The sequence below is a fragment of the Tamandua tetradactyla genome, chromosome 7, assembly GCF_023851605.1.
Source record: "Tamandua tetradactyla isolate mTamTet1 chromosome 7, mTamTet1.pri, whole genome shotgun sequence".
NCBI classification, from domain to species: Eukaryota; Metazoa; Chordata; class Mammalia; order Pilosa; family Myrmecophagidae; genus Tamandua; species Tamandua tetradactyla.
This window is the reverse complement of record NC_135333.1, coordinates 127,005,244-127,031,238: the sequence shown is the minus strand read 5'-3', so window position 1 is coordinate 127,031,238 and position 25,995 is coordinate 127,005,244. Positions and strand designations below refer to the sequence as shown.

Here is a 25,995-nt window from a genome sequence, read left to right as displayed (position 1 = left end):
GGGGCATTTTTAGACTGAGGGGAAACTACTGACATATGGAAGACAATAGCAACGGACATTAAATGTCCTAGAAAGAAAATGGCATATTCACATATTGAAAAATTTCTTCACATAAAATGCCAATAGTGCAGCCTGTTGAGAAATACTGTCACATAATTGCGTGTATCACTTAATGCACCTTTTGCTTTTACTCCTAAAGGTATATCTGAGAAGAACTGATAGAACTTCAGGTTCTGAAATTTTAGAAAATCAATTTTAAAGTTAAGTAAATATGATTAACATAGTTGATCCCTCAGAAACTTGCCATGAAAATACACTGCTTCTACTTTCACTGTCAATTCATATCTAAACTAGTTCCAAAAGAAATAGCTGTTCAAGTAAATTATTTAGTAGGCCAACATCTTCCTATAAATTATTCTTCCACATATTAGTTTAATCAGATTCTGTCTAAGGGGTATTGGCTGATAAAATATATACCATTGTATTATTAGGTGGGGAATCACAGCAAATGTGTGAAATTAAGTGCTTTCTATAAAGTATCAACATTTTACACGGATCTTTCTTTACTTAAATAAATATTTTATGTGTTCACCATTCATATAAATATCTTCAGTGAAAAATTATTGTTTTAATGCCAAGTATTAATATAAGAATTAATCACTGGTTTAGACAATTGAATCACACAGACATTTTTGTAAGAGTATCCCAACTGTAAAAACTTTTAGCAAAAATATCATTACACTAGCATCTTGCAGCTGTCACTCAAATGCCCTGTAAAATTTTCATTAACTCCTCTGGGACTTCAATGAATATTAATGGAAACATTGGTGAGAGTTTTGGTGTTAGGTCAGAAAAACTATTTTCAAAATATTTGTATCATTTATCAACGGTGATATTTATGAATATGTTGAAACCATCTCTGGTGTACCCATGAACTAATTCATTCAGCTCTAACTTTAATTTTATTATAGTCAAGTTCAATTTGTTTAACCTATGATTATTTCTTATTCCCAGTGTTCTTGATTATTACAAGGATACACTAAATATACATAATCCCTGTCGTTTAATAATTGCCAAATATGTGTGGCAAATGTTATTATAAATGTAAACCCCTGGATCTCTCAAGTAGGTAGATATTTCCCTATGTTCCCCATTTAAGAGAGCAACTGGGAAAATGAAGCCTTCTTTACAAGTTAAAAAACAAATTTTATTGCATACTTGGACTTAGTGTGCAGTTATTTCCCAACATATTTCCTAATCACTTTGATCCAAACAGTTTTGAGAAAGCCTGTAACTAATCAGAATGACCTCACAGAGAAAGGGATATCATTTACTGGTTTATTATGCAATTCAGCATTGCTGTCATCTGAGAGGAAGCTTGGCATTTCAGAGTTCCCAAAAATCTGTTAAGAAAAATAAGTCTCATAATGACCTAGAAGCCATACGACCAAATATTTAATACGTAACAATTAGCTACGAGGTATTGAGTCCTTTCTATGCATGTGCCTGGCGCACTGTTAAATATTTTACAGATATTATCTCATTTAATCTTTATAACAACATACAAAGTTATACTCTTTTAAAGATGTTTTTTTTCTTTTTACGCAGGCAGGCACCAGGAATCGAACCTGGGTCTCTGCCAGTGAGCCACCGTGGCCTGCCCCAAAGTTACACTCTTTTTACACACGAAATCAAGATTTAGACAGGATTTGCAACTTGACCTGGCTAGTAAGTGGCAGGGCCAAGAACAACACCAAACCCACTGAATGCTATAGTCCCTGCTTTTATCCTCTGCCCTGTCCTCCCCCAGTGACCTGATCCCAAAGGGGATCCCAAATGAATCTAATATGGTCTTTGCTCTCAAGATCCCTAAAGCCTAGAAAGAGATAAGATGCCTACAAAAATAATTATGATCAAGATAAAATAGAATAATTGGTGTAAGAGAAGTCCAGATAGAGTTATATATGGAAATTCAGATGAGTACAGATTAATTCAGGACAAGGGAGCCAGGAGTGTTTTGTTTTACTTTTGGGTTAGTTGGGGAGGGTTAAGGAAAGGAATGTAATTGGTATTTGTGGCATGCCACTCTTTTTATGAGCTATAGTATAAGACACCTTACATTTGCTATTTTCTTAGGTGTTTAAAACAACCATTCAAGTATTATTTCTGCATTGCATAAATTAATGGTGTCTTAAAAATTTGAACGCTGAACCCGTTAATGATGGTCTTTTATTCCTCCCACCTTGAAGTTTCTTATCATTATCTTCATGGGGTGTAGGCACCTTTTGCTAATTTGTCAGTTCTGAGAGAGAATACATTTCTAATTCACACAAAAGAGCAGTAGGAACTAGCTGCAACAGGAGGCAAAGGAATCCTCTAGAGTGTTGTAGTAGAGAGAAGTTGATTTTTTCCTTCCTTCCTTCCTTCCTTCCACCTTTTCTTTCTCAGTTCTTTCAACAATCAATTGCCAAAATCTACCAAGTACCATGCAATGTTCTGGGCAATGGAGAACATGACACAAAAGATTCCTGCCTCTTCAGCTTCATGTGAGGCAGTATGACCGAGTGGTTAAAGCCAGACAGACCAGGCTCTTGCCTGAGCCTCACCAGGTTTAACCCTTCTTCTGTAAATGGAGGCACTTCAGCCCTAGCTCATAAGGTTGATATGGGGATTAAAGAAGTTAATACAGGAAAGTGGTAGCATAGTGCTTCAAGAGCTTTATAGACTTGTAGTTATTATAGTTACCATACTTTTGGGCTTATAGGAGTAAGTGGATTAGCCCGTCCAAAGAGTAGAAGAAACTGCAGCTCGATTTCTTCTCTCTCAAAAAAAAAGAAAAAGGCAGGGAGTCAGTTTATTGTCAAAGGTCCTCTTCAGAGAACATCTTTCCTCCCTATTAAGGAGAAAATCATCCATAGTCTGTTTATACAGGTCACCCTCAAATGGTAAAAGAAGGGCTCAATACATGGGTTTCTGAGGCAAGGGACAACCCTTCTCAAATTAGCTTTTAAATACATTATAACCTGCAAATATTTCTTTAAACTGTTTAATCTCTTCCAAGGTTATTTGGGATATATTACTTGTCTATTGGGAAAAGAGGGTTATTAACCTGGACGACTGCATGTGAATTTCATGGGAAAAGATTTCCAACTTCATTCATCTTGGTAACACCAGGGCAGTGTCTAGAACCACTGTAGGGACTCAAAAATAACTGGTCTATACTCCAGGTGTTCATATTTTTTATCCTTCACAATAGCACTGCAAGGTAGGTACCACCCATTGCATTTTATGGATAACCATTTGCCCAAAGAGGCAAATTTTGAAGTAGCTACTCAACCTTACAAAAGCACAGAACAGAGCTTGAAGTCTAGGTTAAATTAATTATCCTTTTCATGTAAATGTCTCAAAAATTTTGGTGAATGAATGCAGAATTTAAAGTAACTCAGGAGACTTCTTGATATTTCGAATCCATAATGGAAGAATATGACTCCAGACAGAAATTATTTCCTTAGGTCAGTTTTCCCCCTTTCCCTTCAGGAGGGGCTGAAGGCAAATACATAAACCCACTTTTAATAGCGGTAGAGTAAATGCTTCCCTAGAAATAACAGAAACAAATGGAAGACTTATACGTGGAGACACTAATGTAGACAATGGGAAACAGATGTTAAAAATTTTAGACCACTTTCCATTATTAAAATGCTCCCTGGAAAAAAAAAGTAGTACATAATTGAAAACTATCGCTGTGAATATTTACAAAGAGGAATTTCTGACTTTCTGAGTTGTTACACAATACACTGGGTTGCTTAAGGTAGTAATATTTTTCCTGAGTTTATTCACTTAAGACTGGCCTTAATGTAATGTTAACGTGCTCAGAGGGAGACAGTTGAGCCAGGATTGCTTCACCAAGGCTAAATAAGGGTCACCCTGTTCAACCCTCAACTGCCCTCTGATTTTTCAATTACACTTCCCCAAATGCACACTTAGGAGTGGCCGTTCCAATCAAGCTACCTGTCTGTTAAAAGTTCAGGGCTCTCATTTGGGTTTAGCCTGGTAGCGCCAGAGAAGGGAATCTAGTGCCTCCCGTTTCCTCCTACCCAATCCTTTTCACCTTGCCTGGATCATTTGTGGCGATTTCTGCTGCGTCTCCTATGGGAACCGAGAAGGAAGGAAGACACGCAGTATTAACTTTTCTAGTGCCACTAGCCTGCCCTCACTCAACCCAACCCAAACCCACTTCTTCAGGAAGGAGCGTTAGACACTTGCAGAGAAACCGCTCCTCCTATCCTCTTGTGAGTGCATGTGTGTTTAATTTTAATTCCCGTGGAGTGAAACCACAAAATTCCCTCCCTGGTACTACCGAGAAAGTGGCCTTGACCACGACTGCCCCTGCCAAGACAACTTGTAATCCCTTTCACGGAAACAGGGGAGAAAAAAGGGTGGAAACGGCAGCAGACGGGCGGCAAACGCTGAGGGTTGAGCGGGTTCGCACGTGAGAGGCCTCCCGGTCTCCCGCACCACCTGGCCGGGCCGGCGCCCACCAGCCCCCAGCGCCGCACTACGGAAGCTCCGCGTGGGTCTCAGGGGCTAACGCTTTCCTCAGTCCCAGCCAAGTCAGTTCCCCCGCTGCCCGGGAGCCTCTACGCGCGCGCGCGCGCACACACACACACACACACACACACACACACACACACACATCTCCGTCAGCGTTCCCCCGCTGCCCGGGAGCCCTCTACACACACACACACACGCACACCTCCGTCAGCGTTCCCCCGCTGCCCGGGAGCCCTTTACACACACACACGCACACCTCCGTCCGCCAACGGCCCTGCCATGCTTCTCGGGGACCGACCCTGGGGTCTCGTCTCCTGCTCCCAGCCTCTCGGAACCTCAATCATCCGCGGCTCTGCTGAAAAATAAGCCTCCCCCAGCCAACACTCTCGCCGCCACCCCGCCCCCACCTCTGCCGCAACGACGCCAGGTTGCCAGCAGGTCCAGGATGCTCGAGAGGCACGCGCCACGGAAACACCGGGCAGGAACTAGCCCCGGGAATCTCGTAGGCAAAGACGGGGTGGTCCCGCCCCGGCAAATTATCTGGGAACAAACTGGGAGCGCGGGAGCACCTCCTGGCCGAGGAGGCACGCCCGGGACCCTTGGAGCCCGCCGTTCCAAAGCGCGCGCCCCGCGCCCGGCGGACCCCGCGCTCTTCTCCATTGCAGCGTCGGGGTTTTTTTTGTTGTTGTTGTTGTTGTTTTGCTTTGGTTTGGGTTTGGGTTTTTTGTTCTTTTTGTCTATATAAGGACTAGCCAGCAGACTACGTTGGCGCATTTGTCACAGGCTGGCCGTTGCGGGTCCTCCGGCAACTCCGACAGCAGACGCTCGCTCGTCTTCCTCACCGCGGGCACCTCCTGCACCAATTCCTATCCCCTCCCTCCCGGGGTGTTATTACTTTACCTAATCTCTGGCACAGGGTGGGCGCTGTAGCTGTCCGTTCCCACCCGGCTGCAGCCGGCTCGTCTCGCTGCCACCGGGTGAATGGAATTATTTATTTATTTATGTCCCTTGACGTGTCCTCGCCCTCCGCAGCCGGAGAGGAGTAGGCGGCGGGGAGGGGTGGTGCGGCTGATGAACGCCCTTGTGGGTGCCCGGGAGCGCGCGCCGGGGGGAAGCGGGGCGGGGCAGGGGCGAGCGTCTCCGGCTCTGCTGCGGCCCAGCGGGCGGCCCGCGCGGGTGGCGGATGGGGGAAAGGGGGGCTGGTGCACCGTCGCCGCCGGGTGACTCCAGACCGACTGAGCATGCTCTGAGAGGCTGTCAGCGCGATTGCGGCGACTTTCCTGTGGCTCCCGGCGCCCGACTTCTGATTTTAGTTGTGACCAAGAGAAAAAGCCAAAAGGCAGATAGAAAGATCTGTTGTTCCAGATCGGTCACCACACGTTTGTCCAAGGTACTTTGGCGTCTAACCTAGGAACCAGGTGTGCGGTGGCTCTGTTTAGATACCCTAAGGAGATACTTAACCTGTAGGAGAGGAAAGCATGCAAAATGAGGGGAGCCTGGCAGAATACAGGGCCTCTAGAAGTTCCTCATGGTGAACTTGGGGAGAAAGCGTTGGGCCATTTTATAACTAAAGCCTTTGGAGGGAAAGGGGTTGGGGATTATTTCACCAAACAAATCACTAAAGGGGGGGGGGGGGTAGTTAACACCATGGGGGGATGGGTATAGGAAACAGCACATGGAGAACTTGAAAATAAGAAAGAAATGGATAAAAGTCATTTATAAATCCTTCCTTTCATTGAGTAACTGCAGATTGGGACCTTTATGTATCTATGTTTAAATTGTTATTTAGAGAAAAAGAAACTGTCCAGAGGAATAAACGTGGATTTGGATTCGAGAACTGTTACTGCAGTTTGTCTACCAAATAGCTGGCATTTCCCCATGTTCTTGTTCTTAAAAAAAAGCAAAAAAGATTAAATGCTGTGTCAATCCTAGATAATACAACTTCCCAAAAACTTTTTTTTTAATCTAGGGGTTAAATCATTTATAAGAAGCCAAGATTATTTAATGGAAATGACCTGAGCTTTGAAACCCGAGGGACTCAGATTCGAAACGGTAATAATAGTAGTGGTAATATTAATAAAATTTATTAAGTTCTTATATTGTCAAGCACTATTCTAAGCACATGCATTGATTATCTCAGTTAATACCCACACTAACCCTTTTAGATACTACTATGAGGATTCACATTTTACAAACTTGGAAACAAATATAGAGAAGTTAAGTTATCCAGCCACATTCATAATTAGTGTCTTAAGTACACCACAGCCAGCCTGTATGCCTGAACGAAATTTGAATTTTACCTTCTGTAGCTAAATTAGAAATATCACCTTTTCAGTGCTGTCGTACAATTTACAAGAGATGATGTGTGCAAATTGTCTGGCACATAAAAGGAGATGAATAAATGATGGCTATTAATAATTTCAGAAACTTTGAGAGAGTTTTAAAGAAAGAAGCAATTTAGAAACTAAAGCACAAAGGCAAAAAAGTTCTAGAAAATCTTGTAAATTTTTAAAAGCTAAAAAATGGATAAGTAGGCATTTGTATAAGGCATAATAGTCATTTGATAATTATAGCAATGACTATAAGCATTGCATTTGTATTACCCCCCCAAAAAAGAATATTAAGTAATACTTAAACTTGGGAGGAAAGCAGTGTAAAAACTACATATTTCAAGGTCATGTTCTCAAGCATTTGTTATTTACCTTTTTCCTGTCCCCTCACCACATTTATTTCTTTTTAAAGAAGAGGAAGAAGAAAGACCATTCATTTCCTGAATTTTGACCCTATGCTCCATTTTCCTTCTCTGATTTTTTCTTTATTGGCCATGATTCTTGGCTTATTTAATCCAGCTCCCAAACACCACTATTCATACCATAATATCATAACCTTTGTTGTTGTTGTAAGTCTTGTTTTTCAAACAATTAAAATCTTAATCCAATTATCTACTGCCTTAAAGTTAGTATTTGGGGACTCGTTTCTAAATCACCTTGATGCTTTAACTAGACATGCTAAATAAATATTTCCCTGGAACAGAAAGGAATCTGAAGAATTAGGTGTAAAAAATCCAGTTTATCCTATGAAATGTAGTCTTAATATTGTTTGGAAATTGAGAAAAAATACAATTTGAGGAAAAAGCAAACAATTTGATTAGAATTTGGAATGCTCTGGTAAAAATTTTTCCTTGATTTCTAACCCATAAAATGAAATAACTTTGGGGAAAACAAAGTAGAGCGATATACTCAGTATTCTAGTGTCTCATGCTCCACCAATGAATAAGCCAGTAAATACGTATGTAGTATATAAACTAATAAGTAATAACCAAACTTGTGGCCCTGTTTTGGTCACTGACTCATCTGTCACTTTATACCCACAGATTCATAATCCAGGTTCCTATTCTCTCTTCATTCTTCTCCATAGCATGTTTCTTTTCTCATTCCCCCCTCTGTCCTCCATATCAAACTTGTCTGAACTTCCATTAAGGCCCAGCTATGCTGTCACTTCTGTAGCATTTCAAGGATTTCTTCAATAAGAATTAATCCCATCTTCCTTTCTACTCCTGCAAATAGAACATGATTTATGACTCTATTCAGGGCATTTCCTCTCTGTCTCACATTATAGTTTTATTATAATATTATTTTATGTAACTGTCTCCCCAGTCTCTTAGGCTATTTGAGGTTAAAGATGACATTTCTGACCTGTATCCACCAGCACCCAGCACAATTTCTTCCAAAAAGAAGGTAATCAATAATGTATGCTGAATGAAGGAAAAAGATGATAGTGTGACCTTAGGCAATAGATATATGGCACGAATTGTCAGTTCTCATAATATCCATAATCTGCCACTCTATATTTCCATTGCAGTTACATTGGGGGCATATGACTAATTCTACCTAATTATGAATAATGGTGGCAGATGTCATCTCTGGGCAAAGGCAATTAAGAGCCAGTGTGCCTCCTTCATTCCTCCCTTTCCCTGCCAGGGTACCCTTGGTGGTCACACGTTTCAGATGGAGTAGCTACAAGACGAGTCCCTAAAAGTTTAAAGAAAGAGAAAAAAGACCACTTGACTTGTACTGGGCTTTGTGTAAGCAAGAAACCATTATTGTCTTAACAAGATTTCGTGCTTTATTTGTCACCAGGGCATAGCCTAGTCTATTCTAACCAATATAAGGTGTTGCTTAATAAGATTATAAATCATAAAGGCATAAAGACCCAAAGAGATATTTGGAGTTTATGAAAATACACTGTGTTCTTAAGCCAAGCCTAAAATATATATTCTGACCACCAAAAATTGATGTAACAGTTTTCTCATGGCAAGACTCTGTTGGACCAAAGTAGGTTTGCGTGTAATGTATGTGCGTAGAACATACACGATAGGTTGGTTTTAATTAAGGATGCAAAATCAAATGTCTCAATAGAATATTGAGAATATATTCTATATTCTAATAGAGTTCCTCAACTTGAGTGAAAACCAACCTGTACCTGCCATCCAGTGACAACCTTCTGTGCCCAAGATTTTAGCTGGCTAGCAGCTGTGAATACAGTTGTTGTGGCTTGGTTTCATAGACAGTACAAAGTATAAAATAACTCTTTCTATTGCTTCTAGATTTATATTTTAAGTTATATAGGTTACATTGAAAATTTCTTTTATGGAAGCCTCCCATAAAAGGAGAATGCAAATCTAGTCTGAGTTTACAAATGATAAGAAAAGGAAAACAATCATATTGTACATTGCTGTATGGTGTGGCTTTCAATAACAATAGAATATCATAGATAGGCTTTTTATCAAAATAAATGATTTTGGGGTCTCAGCAAATCTGTTCATGGAATCTGTATTAAAAGTACTGTCCATTGGTGTTTTTTTAATTTTACATTTTAATATTCACCATAAAATAGGCTTAATGGAACCTAATAAGTATTGTATTGATGCCTTCATCTGACTATTCTAGTAATTCCAAAATCATAAAATTAGAAAATTGGATTAAAAACTTTAATCATAAATCGTGAACTTAATACAGGGATCTTATAAACAGTGGCTTATAAATATTTCATCCTCAATGAATTTTGTTGAATGAATCAATTATGGCTGAATATGGTACCAAGGAATGTCAGCTATAGTGGTTTTTCCTGTATGTGTGATCTTGGATGGTTATTTAACCTGTCTGATCTTAAGCTTTTATTTAGGGACCTTAATAATTAGCTTCTCATTCTAAAATTCTCTTATGCTAGCAAGCCCTTCAAAGATACAAAGATCCATGAAATTTATGCATAATCTTAAGTGAAGAAAATACTTATATATGGTATAGTTATTTCTATTAAACTAAAAATACTGTTTACTTCTCATATTTTGGATAACAGTATTAATCAAGATGCTTTACAAAATATGACTTTAAATTACAGACTTAACTTGTAACCCAGTGTAACTTGTTATATACCTGGAATGTCCTTGAGGTTTAGTCATTGTTTGCGTTTACATAATATCACATAGGTCACAGGACAGTTGGACTCACATTATTCAGAACAGCCTGCTTCTCAACAAGTTGGATTTTAAGCTGCCTTTGCTTTATTTCTTTGCTTAAAATTAAGGCCATATTGCTGTTTTGTTCAGGAGGTGTTTTTCTGTTTTCCGTTTGCCAAGGAGTGACAAAAACTACCTATTTGTTTTGTGCTATTTGCTATATCATACTAATTAAAATTTCTTAATCTTAGTTCATTTTAATGGGTGTCTTCTGATTGTGATCTTGAACTATTACTTGTAGATTTTTACCTAAAACCAGTCTTTATGAGATCTGTTATGTTTAATACATTTCAGTTATATTTGTTTGTACTGAATGTGCCTCTGTTCTTTAGCCCTGTGATTTAACTTGGAGCCCAGCAATATTGGTGGTCACCTAAGGTATATTGATTGTGTTTTTTTTTTTAAGTCTACCAGAATTTCCTTTGTCAATGAGGTATGGAGTCATGGAATCCAGTGATAGCATCAGAATGTTTATTTTCATTGAGTTTCATTCATTCATGACATATTTATTATGCAACAATCATATGCCAGGCACTGTGCTAAACCCTTTAGATGAAAGTAGTGGTTCCCTTAAGTGGGCAATACATCTTTTCCTTAATTTTCAGGCTGATTACACTGCAAATGCTATAATACTCTCCAAATAATTATGTCAGTATAAAATATTGGAATATTTGTTTTCTTTGTGATAGTCTTCATGTTTTGTCCGTCTAAACTGAAATAGACCATCCTAATTATTTAGTTAAAGGTTTATCTAAAGATTCAGAAACATATTTCAAAAAGACACGTAGTGGGCCGTGTGGTGGTGGCTCACTCCAAACTACAATGCAAACCAAGGACAGCCTATAGCTGAGAACAGTGTCTGACTTCAGGGAAAATTAATTTTGATACAACTGAGTGTTGAGTGTTTAAAACTGTTTAGGAAATAACTATCAAAATACATATATATTTCTTCTCTCTAGCCATTCCTCAAATAAAAAATTAAATATTTTAGTGTTGCAAATCTTTTATCATTTAGATCACATACACATTCTTGATGAAAATTTGTTCTGGGTGGGGGAACGGTGAAAAAATCTTAATTATTTTTAGATATAAAGCACAGGTATATACACTGTATATAAACAGATATACATACACCTGTGGTATTAAAATTTGGGAGAGCCGGTTGATCAGGATAAAGAAGGTCTAAAAAAGACTCCTTAAGGGGATGGCAGAATTCTTGCCTGCCATGTTGGAGACCAAGGTTCGATTCCCCGTGCCTGCCCATGCCAAAAAAAAAAGACCTAGCGCCCCCAGCCCTGGGCCGCCCCATGCCGCAAGGGTCTCCTCCACTCAGGCGGGTGACTGCTGGGAACCAGGCTGCCTGGGCTGTCCGGCTGGTGTGGGAAGACACCAGGATCCTAGGTGGGGGTGCCAGGCCAGGTCATTGCAATACCAGAGCCCAGCTGATAGTACCAGGTCAGACAGCAGGGATGCTTCTCTTTCTCTTATGACCTCGGGTGCCGAGCGCTCAAAATGTGTGCCATGGCCACAGGGAATTTTCTTACAGAAGTAGATGCTGGTCAGAACCTGATTGCAGGATCAAACTTGAATGCCTCTAATTTACAATTGCTAAATCTAGTCACCAAAAAGAAGAGATTCTGGCGTTGGCAGAGACCGAAGTACCAATTTTGCAGTGTTTCGTTTTATTCAATTTCTAAAAAAATTGTTTATACTCTATGTCTCCACCAGTGTTTCTCCATTTTTTTTTCATCACCATCCCCTTAAGGAGTCTTTTTTAGACCTTCTTTATCCTGATCAACCGGCTCTCCCAAATTTTAATACCACAGGTGTATGTATATCTGTTTATATACAGTGTATATACCTGTGCTTTATATCTAAAAATAATTAAGATTTTTTCACCGTTCCCCCACCCAGAACAAATTTTCATCAAGAATGTGTATGTGATCTAAATGATAAAAGATTTGCAACACTAAAATATTTAATTTTTTATTTGAGGAATGGCTAGAGAGAAGAAATATATATGTATTTTGATAGTTATTTCCTAAACAGTTTTAAACACTCAACACTCAGTTGTATCAAAATTAATTTTCCCTGAAGTCAGACACTGTTCTCAGCTATAGGCTGTCCTTGGTTTGCATTGTAGTTTGGAGCGATAAAAATAGCCATGCAAAGCAATATTAATAATAAATGGCAATCATTATGACTTTTCTATGACTTTTTTCAAAATATTAAAAATCATCAATTATAAGTACAAAAGAGAATGAGAAAATTAATAAAACACTTTAAATATGCTGTAATTTAAAACACTAGAAATATTGAGAATTAACGTATTTCATTGAAGAAATAATCAAAAATAGTTTTAACAAAAATGTGCTTATATTCTTTTTTTATCAAATAAATTATGGTCTTGAGTATGCATTTTTCCTTTATCTCGGCGAACTGTCATACTCCTTTTAAGTCGGTTCAATTTCCAACATTTTATCTTTTACACTTTCAGTCTTGTGAAATATCTGTAAGAGTTCCTTTAATGTGAGGTTTTTTGCCAGCATCACTTCCTCTGGGACATAGTCATCCTTTCATCACAATCACTTTCTTCATATATGTAGTTTGTTTTCACTTCCTCTGGCTACATATTAGAGTCTGTACAATGGCAGCAGTGTCAAGTTTCCATGATCAGCTATTTCTTCTCTAACTCCATGTAAGTTCATTCAAACTTCATTTCCAACGTTATTACCTTTCTTTGCTACATTTTCACCTTTGTTGGCCAATTATCTCTTTCGGTTACCCACTTTTGTAAAATATCTGACAAGGAGACAATATAACTGCACACTTTGTTGACTGCATGAACTGAGTAACAGATGCGAATCACTGGCAGAATTTTAAAGAAAAGATGTGGCAGGTCACTGATGATGATGCACATCTGTTATTTATGTAGTCTTGGAAAGAGTATTTGATGATGTGGTCAGCAGCCTTGCAACTCCAATGGCAGTGCTAGAGAAGTTGGAGCCCCTAGAGCATCAGGGCCTCACAGCTTTCTTGCAACTGGTGGAGTACAGTGTGTAGGGTGCGAGCCCAGGGCAGGAGGACGTGGCCAGCAACCACAAGCTCTTTACAGCGGCTTACTTCCTGGTCAGTACATTAGGAGAAATGCCAAATAACATGGCAGCTCTGCTGGACCCTTGCTGTAAACTCCAGATTACTCCTACTCTATGCCACCAGTTTTATGCTCTCTCAGGTAGTAGCATATCTGATATTGAGGACACAATCTTGGCTCCTCTGAAAGATAAAGAAATGTGTGGGATTGTGCAGCGTTTGTTTGCCTTAGTTGGCATTAATTGGAGAAACTGCAGTCACCCATGAAAGCTGTCATCCTGGAGAACCCTAATGTTTATCTGCTAATTCTTTGAATAACCACCTGAATGTATTCCGTGCTTTAGGTAGAGAATATCATTATTGTCATATGTGAATTAAAAGTGCACATTATTAGCCAAGCTTGGTATTTTTCAGCATGTGTTCTGATGCTACTTTGGAGTTTAGGTCACCCCCCACCTTAAAAGCTGTTCAGTGGAATAAATTTACAAAAAAAAAAAAAATTCACATATAGAGTTCTTCTCAAGGAGCCTTCATGAGGGAGAGTGAGCTTTCTTCCATGATGCCAAACACTCAAACAGAAATTGTGGATTTCTTTGTCATATACCAGTTTTATTTCATTTTAAATACTTTATTGGAACATAATTAACATACACTAAAATGCACGCATCTTAGGTGTTCAGTTCAGTGAGTTTTGACAAATTTACATATCCATTTAACCCTAGCACAATCAAGATATGGAGCATTTTCAGCATCCCAGAAAATTCTCTCATATCATTTTTGCTTCAATCTTCCCCTTACCCCAGGCAATTACTAATGTGATTTTTACCATTATGTATTCATCTGCCTACTTTAAAAGATTACATAAATGAAATGATAGGATATATTTTCTTTTCTGTCTGGCCTCTGTAGTAGATTGAATTATGTACCAAATTTAGACATGTTTGTATTCTTGGTCCACATTGTTGTGGCTGAATAATACTTTATTGTGTATATAGCTCACTTTTTGTTTATCTATTCATAGTTGATAGACATGAGTTGATTCCATCATTTCACTATTGTGAATAATGCCACTATGAACACTGGTGTGTAAATATCTGTTCAAGTCCCTGCTTTCAGTTTTTTTGGTTATATACCTGAAAGTGGGATTGCTGGGCCAATTCTATACTTAACTTGATGAGGAACTGCCAAACTGTCTCCCACAGTGGCTGCACTATTTTACATTCCCACCAGCAAATGATGAGTGCTCCTATTTCTCCACATCTTCTTCAATGCTTGTAATTTTCCATTTTTTTAAGTAGCCATTCTAGAAGGTATGAAGCATATCACATTGTGATTTTGATTTGCATTTTTCTAATAGCTAATGGTACTGAGCATATTTTTATGTGCTGTTTTGGCCATTTATATATCTTCTTTAAAGGAATGTCTATTAAAATCTTTTACCCATTGTTTTTTATTCATTTATTTATTTATTTGCATGGGCAGTCTCCAGGAATCGAACCCAGGTCTCTGGCATGACAGGCGAGAATTCTGCCACGGAGCCACCATTGCACCATCCGTTTTACCCATTTTTAAATTGTGTTATTTGCCTTTTTGTTGCTGAGGTGAAGGATTTCTTTATATATTCTGGATATTAAACCTTTATTAGTATGTGTTTTCTAAATATTTTCTCCTATTGTATAGGTTGTCATTTTACTTTCTTGATAAAGTCCTTTAAAGCACAAACAGGTTTTTCATTTTGATGAAGTCCTGTTTATTTTTTTTCTTTTGTTAAATGTGCATAGTGTATAAAGTTTAAGAAAATATTGCCTTACAGAAAGTCCTGAATATGCTTCCCAATGTTTTCCTCTAGGACTTTGTTATTTCTTGTGCTTACATTTAAGTCTTTGATCAATTTTGAGTTGATTATCATATATGGTATGATGTAGGGGTCCACCTTCATTCTTTTGCAAATGGAGATCTAGCTTTCCCAGCACCATCTGATGAATAGATTATTCTTTCCCAAGTGAGTGGTCTTTGCCCCTTATCATTTTATTTTCAAAGATAGAAATAGTGGAGCAAACATTCTATTAACAGAATGCAAATAAACTCATAATAACAAAGATTTAAAAAGGGGGTTGGGACTAAAAATTTAAAAGAAACTTTCAACTTTTAACTCTTTGACCACAAAGGAAGTTCAAATTGTAAACGTAGAATTTTTATACAACAATGATAAAAAAATCATTATTTATCAGACTCTATGGGATACAGCTAAAGTGATATTAGAAGAAAATTTGGGGTTTAAAAAGAAAGAATGAAACCAAATAATTTAAACATCATTCTTAAAAACTTAGACAGGGCGGGCCATGGTGGCTTAGCAGGCAGAGTTCTCGCCTGCCATGCCAGAGACCCGGGTTGAATTCCTGGTGCCTGCCCATAACAAAAAAAAACTTAGACAAAGAATAATGGAAGAAAACAAAAGAAATTAGAAAGAATTACTAAAGTTAAAAGAAGTAAAGGAGTTGCAAACACAGCAAAATATGGCTAATAAATTAATGCAAAAGCAAATTTTTAAAAAGTTTAAATATGCAAATTACTAGCTGATCTCATTTTAAAGAGAATATACAATGAGCAAAAAGGAAAAAGAAATGATAAGGAAAACAATTATAATATTCATGGGAAATCCAAACACCTAAATATAAGAACTAGTACCATAAAGCTTCTAGAAGAAAATGTAGGGAAACATCTTCAAGACCTTGTAATAAAAGGTAACTTCCTAAACTTTATACCCAAAACACAAGCAACAAAAGAAAAAATAGATAAATGGGAACTCTTCAAAATCAAATGTTTCTGCACATCAAAAGACTTTGTCAAAAAGGTGAAAAGGCAGCCAACTCAATAGGAGAGACTATTTGGAAATCACATTATCAGACAAAGGTTTGATTTCCTGTATGTAGAAAGAAATCATACAACTCAAGAACAAAAGAACAAACAATCTAATTATAAAATGGGCTAAAGATATGAAAAGATATTAATAGGCATTTTTCTGAAGAGCAAATACAGATGGCTCAAAAGCACATGAAGAGATGCTCATTTTCACTGGCTATAAGGGAAATGCAGATCAAGATTGCTATGAGATACCACCTCACACCTATAAGAATGACTGCTATTAAACAGACAGGAAATTATAAATGTTGGAGAGGATGTGGAGAAACTGGGACACTTATGCACTGCCGGTGGGAATGTATAATGGTGCAGCCACTATGGAAGTCTGTTTGGCGGTTCCTTAGGAACCTAAATATTGAGCTGCCCTATGATCCGGCAATAGCACTACTTGGTATATACCCAGAAGAGCTGAAAGCAACGACACAACAGACATTTACATGCTGACGTTCATAGCAGCATTATTCACAGTAGCCAAAAGATGGAAACAAACCAAATGCCCATCAACAGACAAGTGGATCAACAACATGTGGTATATACATACAATGGAATATTATGCAGTAGTAAGACAAAATGACATTCTGAAGCACATGACAGTATGGATGAGCCTTGAGGACAAAATGCTGAGTGAAAATAGCCAGACACAAAAGGATAGATACTGTTTGATTCCACTTTTATGACCGGCATGAAAGTATAATCAGAGGCTTATAATACAGAAGACAGGGAATTTAGGGATACATAAGCAGCTAGAGATGGGTGAACCGTTAGCTAATGAAGTTGAACTCCAATGTAAGGAAATAGATAGGAGCGAAGGTGATTCTCTAATGGATCTAGAAGTAGTATTATCATATTAAAGATGAAGAGTGAAAGGGGTTGTATAGACTTATGTGTCCCACTGATTCACACTAGAAATATGAATGAATTCTCAAAAAAATTACTTCAAAGATATGATTCTTGTATAAAGAGTGTTTAAGTCCAGGCTACAGGGGGAAAACTGCTATTGCATGTTACGAACTGTGTTTGAAAGGAAACCATCAGCACTACCACAGCAACAGCAGAGGTAAACAATGGGGGGAGGGGCAAGAGTTAAGAGGAGGTTTAGATTTCCTATTTGGCAAGGGTATGTTTATTGGTTTTCTGTCTCTTGGGAACAATAAACTATCTAAAATTGAGAATGTTGAATGACTGTGGTCTTTGGACCCTGTGCATGATGCCTAATGAATGCAGATGACTGAAGGATGCACTGACTAAGAAGTAGATTAGCGAAAGATGGTGTATACTTATGAACGAAGATTGTGCTGCTACAAAAAGGAACAATGTCATGAGGCAAGCAACGATGTGAATGAACATGTGGGACATTTGGTGAGACAAAATAAACCCAAAATAAAAAAACAATGGTATGGTCACCTTTAGAAAATGCTTGTAAGAAAACAAGGGCCTAGATTATAAGCGTTTAGGGCAGACTTATTAAGTCCCAAGTGGTGATTATTATTTCTGGATTTTGAGAGGCTGTTTTATATATATAATCTGATATTTAGAGATAAGAATGAAGCCAAACGGGTTGGGGTTAACGCAATTCAGAACATAGGGATAAGGAAGACAGTGTCTATATAATAGAACCACACGTACTCATTGAGACCAATGGAAGAAAGGTTTATTTGATCTGGAACTGAAATTTTTTGTAGTGCATAATCTAATTCAACCTATCTGTATAGCTCAATTTGAGCAATTGAAACATAGGAAGCACAGAATAAGAAAGAGGTCCTTTAATCCTGCATAGATTATTGTAATGCCTGGAAACATCCTAGAGTATATTAACCAGATAATCAAAAAGTATTGGGAAAGTCCCTTGAGGGAGGGAAGAAAGAATATGAAACTATTAAATCTTACCATCAGGGAATCTCCTGATACTGTGTCAAACTTTAGGGATATGCAAATCAATAGGCCATGCCCTCAATCATGAGGTTTACTCTTGCAAAATTTAGGTAGGTAGACTACCTGTAGACATGCCTAAGAGTTACTTCTGGAGGACCTCTGTTGTCCCTCAGATGTGGACTCAGTCTCTCTAAGCCTAACTCTGCAAATGAAATCATTGCCCTCCCTCCTAGATGGGACATGACATCCAGAGGTGAAAGTCTCCCTGGAGACGTGGGAGATGACTCCCAGGGATGAATCCAGACCTGGCACCATGGGATCAACAATTATGTTCTGACCAAAAGGGGGAAAAGAAGTGGAATTAATAAAGTATCAGTGGCAGAGAGAGTTCAAATAGAGTCAAGAAAGGCTACTCTGGAGGTTGCTCTTACACAAGCTTCAGGTAGACCTTGCTACCTATCATAACCTGCCAACCCCCAACCAGAACCATTCCAGCCAATCCTAAAGAACACCTAGGGCAATATATAAGGTTCTGCAAGGGTTCATGCACTAGAGTAACTTTCCAGAAACTTACACCCTCCAGATGGGTCCCTGGTCCAGATAAGTCCTGAAACCTAGTCCAGCCTCTCCAGAACGTCAGATAGTTCCATCTCCCTACCCCATATTAGTGACAGACCCTTCCAATTTCAAAAATTTGGAATTGCCATAGCCCAAACAACTCCAAAGAGAGGTATGGAAGGATCAAAGGTGATGGTGGAATTATACATAGAAGACAGGACTTAACAAATGAATATGAATGCTGAATCATTAAATTGATACCTCTTTTAGTCTCCAGTATTTTAGAGTAGCTAAAAGTAAAAACCTAAAACTGTGAAATTGTAAGCCATATCAAAGTATGAAATATGTTCTACAACTAATTGTGGTGCTGTGCTTTGAAATTTATAGCTCTTTTGTATATGTGTTATTGTTCACAAAAAAAGGGGGAAAAAAGTCAATTGTGATGATAAAAAAGTATTAAAGCCTTCTAGCCTCCTATACTCTGGGTAGCTAGAAGGAAAAATCTGAGAGAATTGTATGGTAGCCTATGAGAAACTCTGGAATCTGTCCTGTAACCACTTTTGAAGAGTGCTTTGAAACTATTGCTTTTTTATTTCTTTGCTTTGTATATATGTTATACTATACAATAAAAAAGTAAAAAAAAAAAATCAGAGGAAGTTAAAAGATTCGTAAGAGTTTAATATTTTTTATCCCATGGAAATAAATTAAAAAGCTTGATGAAACACATAATTTCTAGGAAAACAGAATGTCAAAACTGACAACAAAAAATTTAGAAAAGCAGATTATTTAAGTGGAAATAATATAGAAAATAATGAAAGTACTCAATAAAATACCAGGCCCAAAGAGTTTCCCAGGTGAGTTCTGACAAACCTGCATTTATTCATTACGAAATGTTCTTCCTGTTTTATGGAGACCTTCATGTCTTCTGACCTACTTCATTTTTCTTATCTCTGAAGAGCTGCTTTTACCATTTCTTACAAGCCAGGTCCTGTTGATAAATTCCCTCATTTTTTGTTTGTCTGAGAGTCTATTTCTGTTTCACTTTTGAAGGATCATTTCATTGGATTCAGAACTGTTGACTGTGTTTTTTTTTTCTTTCAATGTTTTCAGTATTTCACTCCACTCTCTTCTTTGACTGATTTCTGAAGAAGTGTGATAAAATGCGTATCCTTGTTTCTCTGCAGGTAAACTGTCTTTACTCCCTCTGGCTTCTTTCAAGATTTTCTTTGTATTTGATTTTTCACAGTTTGAATGTGATATATCTAGGTATAGATTTTGGGGGTGGGGGTGGGGGGTGTTTATCCTGTTTAATGTATTTTGACCTTCCTAGATCCGTTGTTTAGCGTCTTTCATTACTTTTGAAAAATTCTCAGTTCTTCAAATATTTCTTCTCTTCCTTTCCTTCTTCCCTCTCCTTTCGGTGTTCCCTATACACAAATGTTATACCTTTTGTAATTGTCTCACAGTACTTGGAAAGCCTGTTCCATTTTTTTTTTTTTTATTCTCTTTCTTTTTACATTTCAGTTTGGAAAGTTTCTATTGACATATCTTCAAGTTCACTGTTTCTTCCCTTGACTGTGTCCAGTTTACTGATGAACCCATCAAACACATTCTTCATTTTTGTTACAGTGTTTGTTGTTTCTTGCATTTCGTTTTGATTCTTCGCATGTTGTCCATGCTTATCCATTAGAGACCTTATGGTTATTTTAAATATCCAGTCTGATAATTTCAAAGGCTCTGCATTATTTTCTCACTCTGATGTTTTCTCTATTGCTTCAGACTGTGTTTTGTTTTGTTTTATTTGCCTTTTAGCATGCCTGGTACTTTTTGTTGAAGCCCAGACAGGCCATATCAGGTCAAAGCCTCATTGTTGGCTCCAGCTGCAGTATCTGGTCCCCATCATCTTTGATTCTCTGTATTTACTCATTTTTCCCAGTTCCCAGGGTGGTGGTTTGCCCTGTGTCCTCAGTTCTCTAAAGGATCAAAGAAGAGTGGTCAGTTTTCATTTTATTCAGATTTTTTCTTGTCTTTGAGCCAGTTTTTACAACTAGAATCCTTTGACTGCAGAAGTAGCTGATTTCCTAGGAGTAACAACCCTGCAACACAATAGCAATTATAGTTTAACGATTTCCCCAGTCCTTCTCCAAAGGAACCTGTCTGTATACATTTCCTTGGGAAAGGGCAATATCAAGATTGTGTGAGGAATGGTGGCTAGAGTATATGAGTTAGCATTGACACCTAGATACCTAAAGCATCATCATACCCCCTTCTTATAGTTGAGACTTATGAGTTCCAGGTAATAAATGGACTACTGGTCAAGTTCCAGCTTAAAGTGTGTTCACTAGACTGATTCAATGATCATTTCTAAAACACTAGAAAACTGGATTGGCTCCCACATTGAATCCTCTTTCTGCAAAGTAAAAGTTAGTATAATGGGAAAGTCCATGTGGAAGCCTCTGAAACTACTCCACCTTCCTCCAGCCGAGATATTAAATCAAAACTAAATAGGGGACAGTTAAGGACATTAGTGCTACCCTTGAAGGTCTACAAGAGTCAGTAGTGGTGATCCCAATGATATTTTCAATTAATTCACTGAACTGGAACCTATAGAATATGGATAATTTCTGAAGAATTATTGTAAACTTCCACAAGCTCAACCAAGTAGTATCCCTGATTGCTGCTGCCATGCTAACTATGGTATCTTTGCTAGCAGATTGATTCAGCCTTAGACACATGGGTATGGGGTCACTGATTGAGTAAATATATTATTTTCTATGCCAATCACAGGAGTTAATTGTGCATCTTGGATAGGGAAGACCAACAGTATTCATTAAGTGTTTTACTCCAAGATTCTGCTAACTCTCTTACCCTCTCTCATGATATAGTATAAAGAGATCCAATCATCTAGATAGCCCACAGAACACCATATTGATCCACTACATTGATACCATTATAATTATCAGGCTGGATGAACAAGAGGTAGCCAGTACACTAGAGCAACTGGATAAGACCTATACACCCCAGTGAGAGAGAAGAAAAATCCTCAATGAAATTCGTAAGTCTCCTACTTTTGTAAAATTTTTGCAAAAATGTTTAGTGGTATACCAGAATATCTCCTTCAAAGTAATGATAAATTATTACACTTTGCATCCCCCACCATTAGAAAGGACGCATACCATCTGTTTACCTCTTTGGATTCTGGAAGCAGCATAGCATATTCTACACCTACATATACTGCTTTGGCCCATAGACTGAGGGATGTGAAAACTTGCCATCTTTGATTGGGGCCCAGAGCCAGAAAAGTACCTGTAAGACCTATTGTGCTTGGTGATATGAGGAGTAGAGAAATGGTTTGTGGCAATCACCAGTGAGACTATCACACAGATAGTCTATGGGGTTCTGCAGCAAGGTCATGCCATCTGCAGCCTAGAATTTTGCATCTTTTGAAAGGCAACTCCTAGCTATTGGGCACTAGTAAAAATAGAGTGCCTCATCATGGGACAAGTGACTATGCATCTTGACTTGCCAATCATCAGTTTGATCCTGTCAACCCTACCAAATCATAAGGTAAGGTGGACCCAGCAACAATATACTATAATATGGCAATAGTACGTCTGAGAGGGAGCATGAGTAGGGCTAGATGGCTCAAGAAGCTGTGTGAGCAGTTACCCAGTCTTCCATAGTACTTACAACTTCTATATCAACACACATCCCTTAAATCATACCGATATTTTTATGATAAGTCCCATATTGTCATATGAAGGAGGAGATAAAACACAAAGATTGGTTTATGGATGGGTGGATTTGGCATAGATAGCTGCATTACAGCCTTACTCAGGCTAGTCTTGAAAGAGAGTGGTAAAGGAAAACCTATCTTGCTACTGAGAAGAGCTTCAGGTGGTATACCTGGTCATCCACTCTATGTCAACAAAATGTGGCCCAAGGGGAGAATATATACACCATCATAGACAGTGAAAAATGGCCTGGCTAATGGTCAGATGCCTGGAAGGAAGTGGATTGAAAGATCAGGGACAAAGATGTCTGAACTAGAGGTATATGGATGGACAAAGAGAAGTGGTCATAAAATATGAAGATGTTTATATCACATGTTAATGCCCAGCAGGGAGCATCGCCCACAGAAGAGTCACTAAATACCAAAGTGGCCAGAAGGTTGATGTCAACCAGCATCTGTCATCTGCCACTCCAGTGCAGATATGAAGGACACATAAAATAAGTGGCCATAAGACAGAGGTGGAGGCTATGCATGGGTTCGAATGCATGGACTCTGACTTACCAAGGCTGGTCTAGGTAATGCCTCTGCTAAGTATTCAAACTTCCTACAATAGAGACCAATGCTGAGGCCTGATATGGCACCATTTCTCAGTGGGCTGTGGTGGTTTGAAGCTGTGTGGACCCCATAAAAACATGTTCTTTAATTTAATCTATCCCTGTGAGTGTGGAGCCCATTGCAAGTAGGACCTTCTAATGAGGTTATTTCAGTTAAAGTGTGTCCCACCTCAATCTGGATGGGTTTTAATCCTTTTACTGGAGTCCTTTATAAGACACAGAGAGAGAAATCCATGGAAACAAGAGGCTGAAAGCAATGAAACCCAGATGAGAAGGAAGAGACCAGCAGACTTTGCCATGTGAGGAGAAGCCCAGGATTGCTAGCAGCTGACGTTCAGGAAGGAAGCATCATCTTGATGACACCATTATTTGAATATTTTGTTGGCCTCAAACCTTAAGTGAATAAATCCTCATTGTTTAAGCCACCCTATTTCATGGTATCTGCTTTAAGTAGTCTAAGAAACTAAACCAGGGCCCATTGACTACATTGGGCCCCTATAATCCTGGAAGAGCCAGCACTTCAAACAGGAATAGGTATGCATTTTAGATATAAGTTTGCCATTTCTGCATGCAGGGCCTCAGCCAGCATTATTATCCAAAGTCTTATGGAGTGTTTGACCCACTGGCATAGGATTCCACATTGCATCACATCAGACTAAACATAGTTTTCAACAAAGAAGCTGCCAGTTAAGACCCTTGACCAAATTATCTTTTAGTCATTATGGTTACCACACTCAGAGGTTTCTAGCCAGATGAGGCATTAGAATAGATTGCTGAAGGCGCATATGGCACCAGCTCAAAGGCAACAGTCTACAAGGAAGAGAGAGCCAACTTTCGCAATAAATGCATTAAATCAAAGACTTTTATATAGCACTGTAACCAATAAATAAAGAATGCATGGGTCCCAGAACAAATGAGTAGAAGGAGGCACAGTCCCCTTTACCATTACTTCCAATGACTTTGTATTACTGTTCCCAAAACTCTGGGTTCTGCAGCATTAGAAGTACTGGTTTCCAAAGAGGTCACACTTTTTCAAGGGGCCACAGCAAATGTCCTATTGAATAATTAGTTCTGACTATTGCCTGGACACTTTAGTTTCCTTGGCTCCCTGTACCCAAAGGAAAGAACAGCAATTATAATTTGGTAGAGGTAATTGACCTGATCATCAGGAGGAAATAGGGCTGCTGTCACGTGTTGGGTACAGGTAAGAACACAGTTGGAACTCAGGTGGTCCACATGAGCATCTGTTGATACTCCTTCATCCTATCGTGGTAGTAAGTACAGGCCCATCAACCCCATTTTCAAAAGGGCGTGGTGATGAGGGACTCAGGCCCCTTGACAATGAGGGTCTGATTCACACAACCAAGTAAACCACTGAAGGCAACAGAGGTTGTAGCTGAGGGTGAGGAAATCTGGATGTATAATAAAAGAGGAAAATCAGAATGGAATATCAGTTGTGGCTCCACATACAATTGCAGTGGCAGCTATCATTTGTTTCACTAACTTCCCACTCCTATTCCCTTTAGGAATTAAGGCCCACCGACTCCTGGAAGAGCTGCTCCTTGAACATATATGGAGAAGTAGATTCCAGTGGCAATGGTGTGAACACTACCCAAATCCTGTTCGAAGAAAGACCTGCTGAGGGGAGTGTAGTCAGCATACAGTCTCCACTGTCTGCTCCTTCAGATCCAGCCTCAGCTGCAGCAAGTGCTTCTTTTGCATCCAGTGATCAATTAAGGTGTAATGACCTGGCCATTTGTTCCCAACACTGGACACCTTGACAAGCAATGCTCTCTCGAGAGCTCCATCGTGTGTTGGCCAAGGCCTCACTGGGCCTGTATCACAATTTGATTTCTTCCTCTGCCGAATCTTTCTTACTTCCCCCTCTCTCTATTAGCTTTGATCTCTAATAAACATCTTGTTCTCTAAACTCAGTCTCCTTGTTTTCTTCTGGAGAACCTATTCTGTGAAATGTCAGTTTAGAAACAAATAAGGAAATGTAAACCAAGCACATTCTTCCTGATTCTCTGCCTTCTCCATTCTCATTCAATATAAGAGCCAGGTAAAATTCTGTGTAAGGAACACACAATATCACTAAGCCTGCAATAAAAAATATCAAATGCATGTGCAATTTCCTAGCCCCCTCCTCCTTCTAAACTCTGGTCAACTCTTAATTCACTTGCTATACTTTAAACTTTTATGGGTTGAGTCACTTAGCATATATGTTTTTCTACTTCTATTAACTTGCTAACCTTTCTAAGTGAATCTTGTTCATTTAATTTTTTTTAACTCAAGTTCAATGAGGTATAATTTACCCCCAGGAAAATTCAAGTTTTTAGGACATATCATTCTCTGACAGTTGACAAATATTTACTGTCCTGTAACCACCCCCACACAATCAAGTGGCCAATCCCATCCCTCCAGCCCTTTGCAATCAATGATTTGTCCTTTTGTTATTTTTTAACTGCCTTTTTCACTCTGAAAATAAGTTTCTTTCTCATGATACCTCATCTTCCTTCACAATCATGCCTGGTATTTTAGGCTGACTCCAATTTACTGCCATCAGGCCAGCCCCTTAGGAAAGGACTCCCTTGCATCCTCTTACATTACATGCCTTACATTCACCTGAGGAGACTTTATGCAACTTCATGACATTATGTGTTAATCCAGCTGTCATGCTACCTAGCTCTAGGGCTTTACCTTCTGCCTTTTCCAATCAGTCAAGCTAGCTCCTTCTTTCTCAATGTTCACTACTTTAAAGTTCTCAAAGATTCCCCACCTGAACTGAATAATCACAGAGTGACTGGAGGACTCATGAAATCAAATAAATTTCTGTTTTAACTGTAGTAACTCTGAGTATATCACCTACTTCCTCCATGTAAGTTTTAGATTTAAATGGCTTACTGCTTCATTAAATTCTAAGTTCATTTAGCAGGAACCACCTTTACGACTAGAAGCTGAACTATAAAAAATTATGAAGGATGAAACGTTTATTTTTAAATAATGGAAACATTCTAATTCAAGCCCTCATCGAGCTTCACCCAGATGATTAAAAGACTCTTCTAAAATGATTTCCTTACCTCTAATCTTATTCTGCCTTTGGCATTTCATCCTTCACAAGGGTATCAGTATCA

At 38.7% G+C, this 25,995-nt stretch overlaps 2 protein-coding genes across 7 annotated transcripts in view; one reads left to right on the top strand and one right to left on the bottom strand.

The window, feature by feature from the left end:
* The window catches only part of SLC16A7 (solute carrier family 16 member 7), a 188,339-nt gene extending 182,730 nt beyond the window's left edge, over window positions 1-5,609 (bottom strand). For 2 of the 4 annotated variants that reach the window (XM_077111246.1, XM_077111250.1), the window contains exon 1: window positions 5,452-5,609. The gene's annotated coding sequence lies outside the window, so the exon portion shown is untranslated. Of the gene's footprint in view, window positions 1-2,750; window positions 2,823-4,807; window positions 4,881-5,451 lie in introns of those variants that run through there. The other 2 variants (XM_077111249.1, XM_077111248.1) reach the window with 2 other exon arrangements.
* Window positions 5,610-5,685: 76 nt separating this feature from the next.
* On the top strand, window positions 5,686-24,791 carry LOC143642624 (uncharacterized). 3 transcript variants are annotated; one of them, XR_013155759.1, is made up of 3 exons: window positions 5,686-5,941; window positions 6,521-6,603; window positions 24,388-24,791. XR_013155759.1 is itself a non-coding variant. In XM_077111244.1 (2 exons), the coding sequence occupies exons 1-2, from the start codon at window positions 5,735-5,737 to the stop codon at window positions 24,640-24,642; spliced, it is 462 nt and encodes a 153-aa protein (XP_076967359.1). In that variant the 5' UTR covers window positions 5,686-5,734; the 3' UTR covers window positions 24,643-24,791. The 3 variants fall into 3 exon arrangements, 1 of the variants encoding a protein (XP_076967359.1); XR_013155760.1 differs by lacking the exon at window positions 24,388-24,791 and adding an exon at window positions 8,208-9,810; XM_077111244.1 differs by lacking the exon at window positions 6,521-6,603.
* Window positions 24,792-25,995: the final 1,204 nt, after the last annotated feature.